The sequence below is a fragment of the Lepus europaeus genome, chromosome 13 (assembly GCF_033115175.1).
Source record: "Lepus europaeus isolate LE1 chromosome 13, mLepTim1.pri, whole genome shotgun sequence".
Lineage (NCBI taxonomy): Eukaryota > Metazoa > Chordata > Mammalia > Lagomorpha > Leporidae > Lepus > Lepus europaeus.
This window is the reverse complement of record NC_084839.1, coordinates 66,985,595-67,001,104: the sequence shown is the minus strand read 5'-3', so window position 1 is coordinate 67,001,104 and position 15,510 is coordinate 66,985,595. Positions and strand designations below refer to the sequence as shown.

General features: G+C 39.7%; 1 protein-coding gene across 3 annotated transcripts in view; it reads right to left on the bottom strand.

Annotated features, from left to right (window-relative positions):
* The window catches only part of ZNF638 (zinc finger protein 638), an 85,023-nt gene extending 80,500 nt beyond the window's left edge, over positions 1 to 4,523 (bottom strand). For 2 of the 3 annotated variants that reach the window (XM_062209624.1, XM_062209625.1), the window contains exon 1: positions 3,009 to 4,523. In XM_062209624.1, the coding sequence (XP_062065608.1) occupies positions 3,009 to 4,325 (1,317 nt within the window). In that variant the 5' untranslated portion in view covers positions 4,326 to 4,523. The remainder of the gene's footprint in view (positions 1 to 3,008) is intronic. The other variant, XM_062209623.1, reaches the window with a different exon arrangement.
* Positions 4,524 to 15,510: the final 10,987 nt, after the last annotated feature.

The window sequence follows — 15,510 nt, the reverse complement described above, 5'->3', positions numbered from 1 at the left end:
CAGGTGATGCTACAAGGACAGTACATTTGGGCAGGCTAAGAATGAAACTACTGGGTGGGTGTCGTAGTGCAGTGGGTTCAGCCACTTGGGACAACTGCATCCCATTATCAGAGTGTTCAATGGAGTCCTGCCTCCTCCACTTCCAATACACCTCCCTGGCTAATGCACCTGGCAAGGGAGATGATGGCTCAAGCATTTAAGTTCCTGCCACCCAAATGGGATACCCAGGTGGAATTCTGGGCTCCTGGGTTTGGCCTGACCCAGCCCCAGCTGTTGCAAGCATTTGAAGACTGAACCAGAAGATGGAAGATCCTCCACCTCCACCCCATCACTCTGCTTGTCAAATAAGTAAATCTTAAGAAAACTACCTACCCAGATCAGAGTTCACTCTCTATTCTCCAAATACTTCAAAAACCTTTTTGGAATTCATTTGTTTTTAATCAGAAAAAAATAGTGTTTTTAAACCAAAAAAAGCACCTCCTCTATATTCTGAATTCCAATTTAAAAAGGAAATACATTTCACATTCTGTTGCATTCTCAAAGTATATCTTAAGGCTATGGTTTTAAAGACTTAAAAGTGAGGAACACAGACACTGTCAGATTTTGCATAACTTTCGTTCATCAGCTACCTATTTAAAATGTATATATACACACTTGAGGGAACAAAGTGTATCGCAGTAATGAGAGGTAGTATTTGCCTTCTAAAGCCATGTTCACAAACCCCTATCATTTGAACATTCAGTAATGAAGAATCATTACTTAAACACCATTCTGTTGTATTGTCCATGAAGAGGTGTCTTTAACTGGCAATCTCCTAAGAGCCCTAATGATCACTAAATTACTTTCCCTCCTCTGAAATGTTTACTTTTACCATATTAACCCAGACTGTCATCCTCTCACACATGAATATTTAAGAAGCCACCAGTTAGGTGCCTTTTCCCATCTCTTCTTATTCCTATTTACTATGAATGCTTCAGACAGATCTCTCCTAAAACACACTTTGAACACGTCACTTCATGTATCAAGAAACTTAGCTTCCTAATGTCTCATACCAAATGTTCAAACTCCTTACACTAGATTTTCAAGGCCCTTTGTACTTATTTTTAACATGTTCATCACTCTTTCTTAATAGTCTCTGACCACAAGGCAATGTAGTCCTTTCTCAGGACCTCTTCCTCTGTATGTTATTCATCTCTCCCCCTTTAGGTAGGCATATCTAAAGCCCACTCATGCAAGACCTGGAAGACCCATCTTCAACCTCCTTCATTACATCTTCCCTTTCAGATCATTCTAGTCCAGAAAGACTTAGCGCATTAGTAACTACCACTATATTAAGTTACACTAGCAAAGTCTTTTGATCTCAGGAAGTAGAATATATTTTTTAAAATCACATACTGCTAGACACACATGAGTTGTTGGTAAATTGATAATACTGACTGGTACAAGTCTAAAATGAAGACAGAAATATTATATCACCTCCCCCTCTACAGCAAACCCAAACAAGTTCAATAAATAAATCTCCATTTGTTGCCCTCTAATGTTTTTAATTCCTTCATTGTGTAATTCTTCTGGGACTGTATAATCACCTTAAAAACATTTAAATTTTAAATATTCATTTCTACGCGATAATCAAAAATAGTCATACAAAAAACTGTTATAAAAAACATAAAATAAATGTATTCCTTTTCTACACTGCAGAATAAAACTTAAAAATTAAAGGTCTTTAAGATATTTTGTTTGATTCATAGTGACTAATTAAAATAAATGCAAAAAATGATGTGCTTCATCCAGAGAGCCTAATACTCAATTTAGTACTTGGGCCAGAGCTACCTAGAAATTGCAACTAACTGCTGGGAATTACTCTGAGATTTTTCTTTTTCAAGGTAAGGCTTTGCTATCCCTTTTGATGGAATAAGACAATTACTATTTTTAATAGAATTCAGGAAATCTGGCTAAGATTGGGTAAAATGCTGCCTTTTTTCTTTCTATAGTTAACCTTAACACAACGGCATCAGATCTATGTATCAGATTCTTGCTGACTGAAATCTGGTGAGCAGAAGAGAAAAACAGGGAGAAGGGAAGTACCAGAAGGAGAAGAAACAAGGGAATTAGCACCTATGGATTTTCAAGCCTGTTCAAAGTATACTATGATTTTGAATGAGTTTCTTCCAATGGGAAGTAAACTCCTTCCTGACCACTTCCAGTCTAATCTAAAAATCACATTAGTAAATAGAAGAACCAGTGGTTTCCAAATACCTATATGTAAATAAAACAGGAATCTCTGCTCAGGTCTACCAATGATTACTACCAAATAGTAAGTACATTTTCATTATTCTACTTTTCAGCACCTCTGCAAGACACTTCTTTCTAACTATACTAACCATGGAAATATTTAAAACTTATTTTACAAACATTTTTCTCTTCAAATCTCTATTATTTTACCCTAGTTTCTGAGCCCATAGCTGGCCCCATAATTAATACATCTTGACTAATTTTGCAGTGAAGTCGTTTTAGGAAGCTCCTTTTCAAGAAACCACTAGTGCATATAAAGTTAAAAAATATTTAAATCAATATTAACTGTCTTTAACCTAAGACAGGTGGGTACAATCAAGGTAAAAATACACTGTTTTTTAAAATTGTGCAGTACAAATGAGTTATACCAATTTTTTATATTTTTACACCAACAGATTCTCTTATTTAGACAAAGGTGATTCATGTGACAGTCTTTTAAGTACAGTTCATTATATAAATTTCATAAGTGGGATAATTAAAAGTTCAAAATAAATCGGCAAACTATGTGGTGTATCCAGTTATAGGAATGCTTTAGAAAGTCTAACACTCAATTCACTACTAAGGCCAGAGCTAGTTAAGATTACAACTAAGCGTTGACACCGAATTCAAAATTTCTGCCATTTCCTAAAGGCCTAGTTAATACCAGCACACACATCAGAATTTAGAGAAAATTGGGTGCTGAGCATCATTATACAGGGATCTTGAAAAACACTCACCTTCAAATGACTACATTCTACGTTACACAGAGAACACAAATGTGGAAATATTCTTGGAGATGCTGCATAATAATCATTCATCATAGAAGGAGTTGGAAGTCTCTTCATCTTCTGGGCATCAGCATGTGAAAACTTTGGTAACCATGATGCTTTCACAATCCCAAATGGAGACTGAATGGGAATATCAGCCTCTGACTGGTAATTCTTTTTACTTCCTCTTGAGCCAACATGTACATTAGATGAATTTATCACAGGTTTATGTGGGATCCGCTCTTGTTGGCTTACAGCTGAAATTAATTCAGATGAAAAAGGCTGCTGGTTCATAGAAGGAGGAATCAGAGACTGACTCATTGTCTGGCTAACTGTTTGGCTAATAGATTGACTGATGGATTTTACAGGTTCAAGGACTGACTGTCCTCCTGAAATGTGTAAGCCTGACATCTTGGTTCCACTCTCAACTGGGAAAAAAGACTGATTATTGGAGGACTCACCAGGGAAGTCCATCTGGCGAAACACATCTTCAACAGGAAACATAGAATTACATATTACGTTTGGAGTGGGAACAGACGCAGAAATGTTCTGCTGTGATGGAAATTCATTCTTGACCTCATCAGTTGGAATTTCGGGATCATAAATACGTACTTCAAGGGGATCTTCTGTGTAGCCATATTTGCTTGCATGCCCATAATCAATCACGTTACTTGAAACTGCTTCACTACCAAGCGTTTCTTTATTTCTGCTTTGAGAAGGTAAATTAGGTAATCGGCGCCCCATTTTTCGCATTCTTATATCCCTCAAAATTAATGGCATATTTTCAGGAGTTAGCTGTTCATCAGGATAACGACTAAGTTCTTCTAGATCTTCATTAGATAATCCAAAACTTGCTAAGATACTTGAGGCACTCTCTTTTGTATAGCGGCTCTGTACTTTAGGACTCTGCTCTGTAACCTGTGTTATAGAACTCTGTTTCACTCCTACTGATGCAGATATGTGAGGCTCATCATCCCACCGGCTACCATGAGGCTTCCCCTTCTTTTGTTGTGCTTCATGAAAATCCAATTTTTCTTTGGTCAATCTTGGATCAGTTCGGTGTTGAGTTACCTGAACATTCATTCTCTGTGGTCCCATGTTCTGATAAGATTCATGGCCAGCAAATCTGTGTGGAATTCCACGGGCTCTCCCTGCTGGGTAAAATCTTGGAAGACCCATAGATCCAGGCCTCATAAATGGTCCTGGAGGCCTCATCCCAGAAGGGTTAGGTGCTCGTGGCCTTTGAAGTGGAAAGTTTCCTCGAGGATTAAACCTGGGTCTCGACATGGCTATTTTCAAGAAAGCCTGATTTAATAAAGTATAAGGTGGTACTGAACCATGTGAGGCAACGGCATTCAGCTGCTGAAGCGCCAACTGAGTCTTAATCTGAGCAAAGTGCAAAGGAGATGGGCCCAACAGAAGTGGATTTGCAATGCCCAGGTTCAAGGAATTCACAAGTGGTGCGAAATTTTCCAAGAATAACACAAAGCTGAAAGTTAAAACACAAATATTAGATCATTTTAACTCAAACTACTTCATGAAGTGGGTTCTACAGCCAGTGTAAAACATTTTGAAATAAAGCCATAAAACTGCCCTGCATTTCATATACTTTTAGAGCAGGAACTCACAAGGATCTTAAACTTCCCCCAGAACTTTCTCTTCTTTCCTTTCCCGAATCCAGAAAATATACCCCAAACCTTAAGCCAGAGTTCATGTACATTGTGTTGTGGTGGGTGCTGTCCTAGGTTCTGAGCAGTAATTACAACTCCTTTTAAATAATCTTGAAAAACAATGAGGATTTATTTCATGCTTTAATACTGGAAAAAAAGATGAAGGCATTAAAATACTCAGAAATGCACACACTTTGTTAAGTATATTACCAGACATAAAAACAATAGAAATAATAACTGTAACCCTAAAGCTTTGTAAGACTCATTTCTGTAAGACACATTCTTCCCTGGACTCAGCCTTCATATCTAATAAATTCCATGAGGCAATTAAACTACACTTATGTTCCTGTTATTAAATAGTTGTTTCCTGTAAGATAAAAATTTTTGCCAATAACTTGACTACAGTCTGACAAAGGAGTATGTAACAGCACGAAATTGGTAGTAAGATACAACATACTTTAACAAAGCCAGTCACCAGTCTCTTGAATTCCCACCACAGTGGAGTACAAACAAATTGTATATTTGGAAAACAACAATTAACTTTACAGAGCACTGTTCATATATCAGCTACCTTCTAAACACTTTACAGATTATATCATTTAGTTTTCACAATTCAGACACTTAGTTTTATAGAGTATATTAAGAGACAGGTTAAGAAACAGAGACAAGTAGCAGTGCCAGGATTTGCACTTAAAGTAATTTGGCCCCATAAACCATGCTCTTAACCACTCACAGATGTAAAAATATCTTGCAGTTCCTGCTATGTTAGTCAAAGCTGGCTGCTGAACAGCCCACCGGAGAGCAACACTACCCAGTCCAAACCACTTCTTAGCAAAATAATACCGTTATCATTCAGGACCAAGGTCAGCAGCCACAACCTGCCTATCCTCTCCCAGTTTGTAACAACAGCATACACTGTGACTAAACTTGACCACCAAGGCCCAAAGAGGGTCTTCCAACAACCTTTCTTACTTATTGCTTCCAACAGTTTTGGACTCACGCTTTTCATGGTCCTGTTTCTGTGCTCATATGCATGGTCTTTTTCTTCAACAATCTAGTGTCAACTTATTTTGTTCACTGTTAAGTCTTTTTGTTTTTTAAGATTTATTTATTTACTTGAAAGTCAGAGTTACACAGAAAGAGAAGGAGAGGCGGGGGGAGGGGAGAGCGGGGGGGGGGGGCGTCTTCCATCTACTGGTTCATTCTCCAGTGGGCCGCCACGGCCAGAGCCCTGCCAATCCAAACCAGGAGCTAGGAGATTTTTCTGGGTCTCCCACATAGGTGCAGGGGCCCAAGGACTTAGGCCATCTTCCACTGCCTTCCCAGGCCATAGCAGAGAGGTGGATTGGAGTGGAGCAGCTGGGACTTGAACCGACGCCCATATGGGATACCAGCACTGCAGGCAGTGGCTTTACCCAATACACCACAGAGCTGGTCCCTCACTTTAAGTCTTATCTCTCAAGCATCTAAGCCATACTTACTCAAAAGATCCTCAAATATTTGTTAAATCTGAACAACTATATCCAAAGTCCTCATCATTAGCACATGTAAATTTTCAAACTAAAATGAAACACAAAAAATGCAGAGGCTTGATTCACCAAATAGCAGAAACAAACTTACTGAAATGACACCCAAATTCTCCACAAAAAATATGTTCATTTATAACAATCTTTTTTTTTTTTTTTTTTTTGACAGAGTGGACAGTGAGAGAGAGAGACAGACAGAAAGGTCTTCCTTTGCCGTTGGTTCACCCTCCAATGGCCACTGCGGGCAGCGCGCTGTGGCCGGTGCACCGCGCTGATCCGATGGCAGGAGCCAGGTGCTTCTCCTGGTCTCCCATGGGGTGCAGGGCCCAAGCACTTGGGCCATTCTCCACTGCACTCAACAATCTTTTTAAACATTCATATGAAACCATGTCTATCTTCTACATAATAAAATTACTTCCAAGAACATTTGTTTACCCCAATTCTTAAAAACAATCATTGCTTATATAAGCAGTTTTTCGTCTAGTTATTCAAATTCTTTCTGCACCATTTCCCCCCATCTGGTGAAAACTCCTCTTACAACTTAAGGAACACAAGCTCTTTCAGATTTTGTTTCTCTCCAAAACAAAACAGAAAAGGAACAGCTTTCAATCAGCCATGTAATTATTACATCTAATTATGAACAATTATCAGCTGCAAGTATCTGCATTTTAAGTTCTTTAAAGGCAAAAACCTACCTATGCAATTTCTAATTTGTCTAGTACTGCCTTACGTGACAGAAGTATATATTTATAGAATGTTAGTGAGCTTCACAATCTATTCTGTTCTATTCTATTCTTTTAAGATTGGCTTTAAGCCAGCGCCGCGGCTCACTAGGCTAATCCTCCACCTTGCGGCGCCGGCACACCAGGTTCTAGTCCCGTTCGGGGCACCAATCCTGTCCCGGTTGCCCCTCTTCCAGGCCAGCTCTCTGCTGTGGCCAGGGAGTGCAGTGGAGGATGGCCCAAGTGCTTGGGCCCTGCACCCCATGGGAGACCAGGAGAAGCACCTGGCTCCTGCCTTTGGATCAGCGCGGTGCGCAGGCCGCGGTGCACGGGCCGTGGCGGCCATTGGAGGGTGAACCAAAGGCAAAAAGGAAGACTTTTCTCTCTGTCTCCCTCTACTGTCCACTCTGCCTCTCAAAAAAAAAAAAAAAAAAAAAAAAAAAGATTGGCTTTCTACAAAGGAGTTTCTTGGTCAAGACAGTTTGAAAAGTGCTATACTTGCTACTACTCTTAGAGGGGCACAATTCCTATTAGCATATTAAAGGTCTGAACCCTCTTATCAAAGACTTTTATTTTGCAGTTTCCAAAGTTGAGCTTTTCCTTATGCATACCCAGAGGTGATGTCTGAAATATCTAGTAACTGGTAAAGAACAACCAAAACACATCTGTCTTACAATACACAAAACAGAATCCTTCCTTCCTCCATCATCCTTAAGATTTCAGATGCTTGCAGCAGGAGGAGGTAGTGTGATAAGGCAGCCCTAAGGGAGGGACAATCTTGTAGCCATAGCTACTTACCAATCAAGAGCAGGAATATTTGTGTAGTTTAACAGCTAGTGCTCAGTGCCATGGCTCGACAGGCTAATCCTCCGCCTTGTGGCGCCGGCACACCGGGTTCTAGTCCCGGTCAGGGCGCTGGATTCTGTCTCGGTTGCCCCTCTTCCAGGCCAGCTCTCTGCTGTGGCCCAGGAGTGCAGAGGACGATGGCCCAAGTGCTTGGGCCCTGCACCCCATGGGAGACCAGGAGAAGCACCTGGCTCCTGCCTTCGGATCCTTTGGATCAGCGCGGTGTGCCGGCCACAGAGCGCTGGCCGCGGCAGCCATTGGAGGGTGAACCAAGGGCAAAGGAAGACCTTTCTCTCTGTCTCTCACTGTCCACTCTGCCTATAAAATTTAAAAAAAAAAAAAAAACAGCTAGTACAGCTAGCTTTATCAGTGTGCAGTCACTGAATATCAGTCCAGAAAAGACACCAGACTTTGACAGACAGTCTAGAATACACATGAAAAGTAAAGGTCTTTTCCAGGTTGAGGAATTTTCAACTATCAACAGCAGGTTTGGCTTTTTCCATTTTTTGGAAACTTAAAAAAAAACTAAACCTTTCATATGGCTAGCCTCATAAAATCCAATCTAATAAGAATAGAATTGTAAGTTAACAACCCTAACTCTCCATAAGAGATCTCTCTCCTTTCATTTTTGGGAGGACAAGTTAGAGGACTGCTCAGCCATCATTATTTATTAAGCCCTCTGGACCCAGGACCTATTGGCTACAATCAGTACTTTCTCATTTCTGTCAACTTCCTTTCTGAGAAGTTCCCTTAATCCTGAGCTTTAAGACAATACTTCTAACTTATCCTAAGATTTCTTATACATTTTATACTTCTAAGTTTAGTATACTTTATATCATTTTAGCTTATATTTAGTAATATTTTCAGACTAATAGGATATAAAACTACTGGACATCTTCTGGTGCTATTATATTATTCTAATCCTGGTAGAGACGTTTCTGACAACCAGTTTATCAGTGAATCATCATTAAAAAGAGAAATCATGTGGTTACTTCAAAAAGTTGGTGGAAAAATAGAACTGAAACACAAATTTGTTTTGGTGGAAGCACTTTATAAAAGGACATTTGTATTTGTATTGCAAACTTTGTATTTATAAGGTATTATAAACCTCAATTCTGCAATTACATAATTCTGAAGCCTTTTTTTTTAAATGTAACTTTAAAATTTTTATTTTTTTTTTTTGACAGGCAGAGTGGACAGTGAGAGAGAGAGACAGGGAGAAAGGTCTTCCTTTACCGTTGGTTCACCCTCCAATGGCCGCTGCAGCCAGCGAACCACATTGATCCGAAGCCAGGAGCCAGGTGCTTCTCCTGGTCTCCCATGCGGGTGCAGGACCCAAGGACTTGGGCCATCCTCCACTGCCTTCCTGGGCCACAGCAGAGAGCTGGACTGGAAGAGGGGCCACCGGGATAGAATCCGGCGCCCCTACCGGGACTAGAACCCAGTGTGCCAGCGCCGCAGGCGGAGGATTAGCCTATTGAGCCCCGGCGCCGGCCCAGAATGGCTTTTAGTGGCCAGAGTTAGTAACTAACCACACAGAAAAGATATGACAATCCCCTCTGGGTTGGAAAGAAACTTTAGAATCTGAAGACAAAAATTAGAGGGCAAGTTGTTAATGTTGAAAACAGAAAGTACAGAAGACAAGAAATGTGTTTGGGGTTGGGGGTGGGAGGCAGGCAGAATTAAATCCAAACTGAGACTGATTTAATTTTCAAAAAGGCCTATGACCCAAAAACGTTAAGAAACCTTGTTTAGAGGTTTTGGAATGTAGGCCTTCAATGCTTAGATTAAACCATGTAACCAAGACAACTCCCTAGCTACCACTCCACTCTCTTATCCAATTTTTAGCTACTGGCCTTCCTACACAACATGCCTGATGCTTGCTGCTATGATCATTTTTTTACATTTCAGCTGTGCTAACATTGTTTTTGATTGATTTTGACAGGGAGGAACATTTAATAGGCAATGTAGTTTAGAAAGCTCTTCCTGTAAGGTTCCAAACCTGTACACATGCCACTAGAAGATGAAGTGGGGAGATCAATAATCATGGGTTCCTCCTTCCCCCCTTCTTTTTGGCTTTAGTGGAAAGGAATGAGCTCAGAATTACTCTTTCAACTTATTTAACATTTTTTTGAGAGCCTAACAAAACAGTCACTATTTTAGTTCCTAAAGTTTCAAAGATAAATAAAACATGATCCCTACAAAGTGTTAGTAATATAACAGGAAAAACAAAGTATATGAACTACAGTACAGTTTGTCAATATAGCAATGCTAACCTATCAGAAAAGGATTTCTGGGAGAGGCAATGAACGCTTCAGTTGTGTACGATAGTATCTTTTACAGGAACTAGGAAACAATTAGTTTTCAGACAACAAGGTCTTAATAAACATGCTTATCAAATTTTAGGAAATTTAGAATACTGTGAAAATAGTTTCTGAATAAAATACCTTAGGATGAGACAACTGTGCTGCAATGATATAAAATAAATTATAAGTAAATTTTTAAACTGCCTGTTTGTCTTGACAAAACCATGACATTCTAGTCCAAAATAAAGCATCAGTTAAAATGCTCAAATCTAGTGTAACATCAAGACCATTTGATGAAATAATCTATGAAGAAAATTTTTATTAGAAACCCATCTCCATTATGCCAACCATTAGCTACTGCTTTTGGCAGCTTTTAAACTTTCTCTAAAAACAATCCTTTCTCAATCCTCCTCTTCTCTGTCTCTACACCAATTCCTTTTAGTCATCCAAGTTCAGCAAAATTTTATTCTCCATTTTTACCTATTTATAAAATTCTATGCATTGCTGTCAATACTTCTCATATGTACTTTTCCTCCTTATCACCACCCTTTTACAAGCTTTCATGGCTAAACCTGGCATCCATCTCAATTCATTCTGCAACTAACAGCTTTTGCTTGGCTATTATGAGCTCTAATCTACACATATCTAGATAAAGCCACTGGCATTAACATGTCATGTTACAGATTCAGATGCTTAACAAGTGGAATAAGGCGTGTTAGATATTTTTTCTTCTTTTTTGTAATCTACAGAGCATCTGGAGGGGGATAAGAAAAGTTTAATGAAGAACTAATAAAAATGAGTTCTGGAAGCTGAGTGATGGGTCCATAGGATTACCCTTCCTTTGCTTTTTTCTGTGTTTGAAAAACTTCAGACTACAAACTTTAAGTGTTAAATATTAGGCATGACTGTTTTAACAGAGAACAAAAACTGAGGGGCAGTATAAATCAACCAATATTGGCTATTGAAAATGATTTTATGATTCTCAACCTAACATATCACACCAAGGTCTAACAAAAACCAGAATCAGCTAATTTTGTGTGATTAACAACAATGTGTAAACAGTAAATTCAGATTTAAGTCTAAAATCAAATTTTGATTATTCCTCATACCTTTCTCTGACATTTTATTAAGTATTAAGTAGTTCCATATTTCACTATCTTTGTTTCATTCTTTTTTGAAAGAAAAATATTTTTTGTGTGAAATGAACAAAGTAAAAAAAGAGAAACAAGCAAAAGATTCTCAATAAGAAACCTCTGATTAAGAATTGGGTCATGTCATACTGAAGAAAATAAACTCAGAGCTGGCATTGTGGCATAGTAGGTAAGGCCACCACCTACGATGCTGGCATCCCCTACATGTACCAGTTCCTGTTCCACTTCCGATCCAGCTTCTTCTTAATGGCCTGGGGAGAGCAGCAAAAGATAACCCAAGTACTTGGGCTACTGCCACACACAAGGGAAACCTGGATGAAACTCCTGGCTTTGGTTTAGCTACAGTGGCATCTGGGGAGTGAATCAGCAAATGCAAAGATCGATATCGATACAGATATCAATCTCTCTCCCCTCCTTAACTCTGATTTTCAAATAAATAAATAAATCTTTAAAAGCAAAGAAAGGAAAAAAGGAAGAAAATAAATTTCTTGCCTTTTGAGAATCATTATGGTAAAACCTGAAACAATCTGACCAAAGATAAGAAGCAAAAATACAATGGTGAACTTGACATAACACCTAGAAAACAACAAAACAAGTTAAGACAGTTATTATAAAACCCCTTTTAATTTAACCCAGGAGTTCTGATCATATTCAGGTTTGTTCATTCAGAGAACTTTATAGACAGTGAACTCAGGGAATTACTAAACTAACCTGGAAAAGCCAGAGTTGAGTTCTTAGTTTTTAATCATCAATTTTAGAAAATAGCTGCAGTTAAATAAAGGGTTTAAAATAGAAATGTATTCCTAATTATATAAGATACTTATAGAAAACAATAAAAATGGGACTGGCATTGGGCGCAGTGGGTTAATCTGCCACCTGTGATGCTAGTGTCCCATATGGGCACTGGTTTGAGTCCCAGCTTCTCCACTTCTGATCCAGCTCCCTGTTAAACGTGCCTGGAAAAGCTGTAGAAGATGATCCAAGTGCTTGGTCCCCTGCCACCCATGTGGAAGACCCTGAGGGAGTTCCAAGCTCTTGGCTTAAGCCTGGCCCAGCCCTAGCTCTTGAGGTCATTTGAGTAGCAAATGGCAGATTGAACTTAGCTCGCTCTTAAATACTGCCTGTCAAATAAATATAATAAAACAAAAAAATAAACAGCGAATAAAATCCTTAAAGCCATCACTGAGCACAAACTCGCGTTCTGGAACAGTTTCTTCTATTCCTGTGTATGTGCATGAAAGTGTGATGGGAGGCAACATCAAACACTGTGTAGAATCATAACTATGGTATCTGCTGTTTCAAGTGACATTTCATTTTTCTGAGTATTTAATATTTTTCAAAAACAGGGTATTTATTTAATGGTCACAAAACATTTTGCACCTATGAACTATTTTGACAATTAACACTTTAAATTCCCCCCACCCCAGGGCAGGGATGGTGCAGATGCAGTAGCTCAGAGGGTTAAGCTGCCACTTGGAACACTTGCATCTCTCTGCCTTGCAAATGAATGAACATAAATCAATCTTAAACAACAACAAAAAGACACCTCTGGGGATGCCCACATGCCATATTGCAGTGCTTAGATTCATGTCCCAAATTCAGCTTCCTACTAATGTAATCCTAATCCTGAGAGGCAATAGATAAGAGCTCAAGTAATTAGGTCCCTGCCACCCATCTGGGAGACTCAGGTCCCAGCTTTGACCAGATCCAGCCCCAATGACTGTAAGCATTTGGGAAGTGAACCAACAGATGGAAGATCTGTTTCTGTCTCTCCCCCTATTTTTCAAATAAAATTTTTAAAGTTCCAAAAGAATTCTCTTCCATGTCCTTTTAAGAACCAAAAATTGTCACTCTACAATAAGAAATATTCAATGACAATCATAAAAATTATTTTATAAGCACACAACAGAAATAGGCAGGCATGAAGAAATGGCTTAAAAGATTAAAAAGCTATCACTACTAGATCCTATGAAGTATTTGAGAAGCCCATTACCACAGAAAATCAAGAACTGCCTATTACTTTGATGCAGTCTTCTGGAAGGGAGTCTTTAATTTTTAGATGTTGACAGACCTAAGATTTCAGAATCTAGAAACACCATCAATAAATTAGTCAGCCAGATCATAATGGCTCCACTAGACTCATAATAAAGAGATTTGTATCACTTGGACTTTATTGTACTTCATGGTTTACAAAACATTTTAACATTATCTCATTTGAGCTTCACAAAAACCCTGAGAGCAAAAGAATCCCAGTTTACAGATTAAGTAAAACCTCGGAAAGCAGTTAGCAAGCAAGATCACAAAAATACATACATCTTCCGGGGCTGGTGCTGTGGCGTAGTGGGGAAAGCCACGGTCTGCAGTGCTGGCATCCCATATGGACGCCGGTTCGAGTCCCAGCTGCTACACTTCTGATCTAACTCTCTGCTATGGCCTGGGAAAGCAATGGAAGATGGTCCAAGTCCTTGGGCCTCTGCACCCATGTGGGAGACCCAGAAGAAGCTCCTGGCTCTTGGCTTCAAATCAGCACAGCTCTGGCCGTTGCAGCCGACTGGGGAGTGAACCAGCAGATGGAAGACCTTTCTCTCTCTCTCTCTCTCTCTCTCTGTGTGTAACTCTTGCAAATAAATAAATAAAATCTAAAAAAAATTAATCTTCTCTCAATATTCCTTCCATGCTGTATTCCAGCTACACAGAATGCAAATTTTACAGCTTTTCTCTAAATAAAAAAAAAAAAAGCATCCATTACTCACAAACCCCCAAAAGAAAAAATGGCCCTTATGACATGTAGAAAAGAATAAAAAGTTTTATATAATCTTACTACAAAGGGAAAACTACCACTAACATTTTTCTAGGTATTACATTCATATACCTCATTTGGTACTACTTTGTTAGAGCACTGCTTGTCGAACAGTACATAAATCCACTTTGGCACTTAAGAATGTAATTATTACAATGGCCAGTTAACACAGGAATCCAATTGTTCATCAATCAAGAAGCTAACATGTCATTCTGTGTTTTTCTCCAATTTAACTGTCCATCCATCTGTTAATCTCTCCCACTATGGAAACAGACCACATATCCACTCTGCCAACTCTTTTCTACCTTGAGTTTCACACAACTCATAATTGCAGAAGTGCTACAAGTGTGGGTAGAGTACCCTCTTAGAAATTAAAATGCCAAAATGTGGTGCCTCAAGAAAATGGCCAGGGACCAGCGCTGTGGTACATCGGGTAAAAGCCATCCCTGCAGTGCCGACATCCCATATGCACAGGTGATGACTCAAATATTTGGCAAATAAAATGGCCAAAGAAACAGAAAGCTAACAGGCAGACAATTAAAACGTTTATTTGGCATCTTGAAGGGCATCACAAACTTTACTGCTACCTTAAAGGATGGACAAACACCATGAACTTCTTTTTGAAAAAAGTAACTTCTATTAATGCTCAATGCTTGAACAAATCACTTTAAGAACCAGGCAGTAGCCGGTGCCACGGCTCAACAGCCTAATCCTCCACCTTGCAGCGCCGGCACACCAGGTTCTAGTCCCGGTCGGGGCACCGGATTCTGTCCCGGTTGCCCCTCTTCCAGGCCAGCTCTCTGCCGTGGCCAGGGAGTGCAGTGGAGGATGGCCCAAGTGCTTGGGCCCTGCACCCCATGGGAAACCAGGAGAAGCACCTGGCTCCTGCCTTCGGATCAGCGCTGTGCGCAGGCCGCAGCGGCCATTGGAGGGTGAACCAAGGGCAAAGGAAGACCTTTCTCTCTGTCTCTCTCTCTCTGTCCACTCTGCCTGTCAAAAAAAAAAAAAAAAAAACAGACAGTAACAACTCCATAAGGCAATGAATTTCCAGGAAAACAATAAATGGGTTGAGTATAATCAGATACACCTTTTTATTTTTAGGAGCATATCACTTCAAATATAAAGTGGATTTCTTAAAAAAAAAATAGGGTGGGTTTTATTTATTCACAGACTTTATTCTAGGGGTAGAGTTACAGACAGATGGAGGAGAGACAGAGAGAAATGTCTTCCACCTGCTGGTTCATGCCCCAATAGCCACAATGGCCGGAGCTGAGCTGATCTGAAACCAGGAACCAGGAGTTTCTTCCAGGCCTCCCACAAAGGTGCAGGCACCCAAGCACCTGGGCCATCTTCCACTGCTTTCCCAGGCCATACACAGAGAGCTTGATCGGAACAGGAACAGCTGGGACACTAACTGGTGCACATATGGGACGCCAGAGCCACAGGCGAAG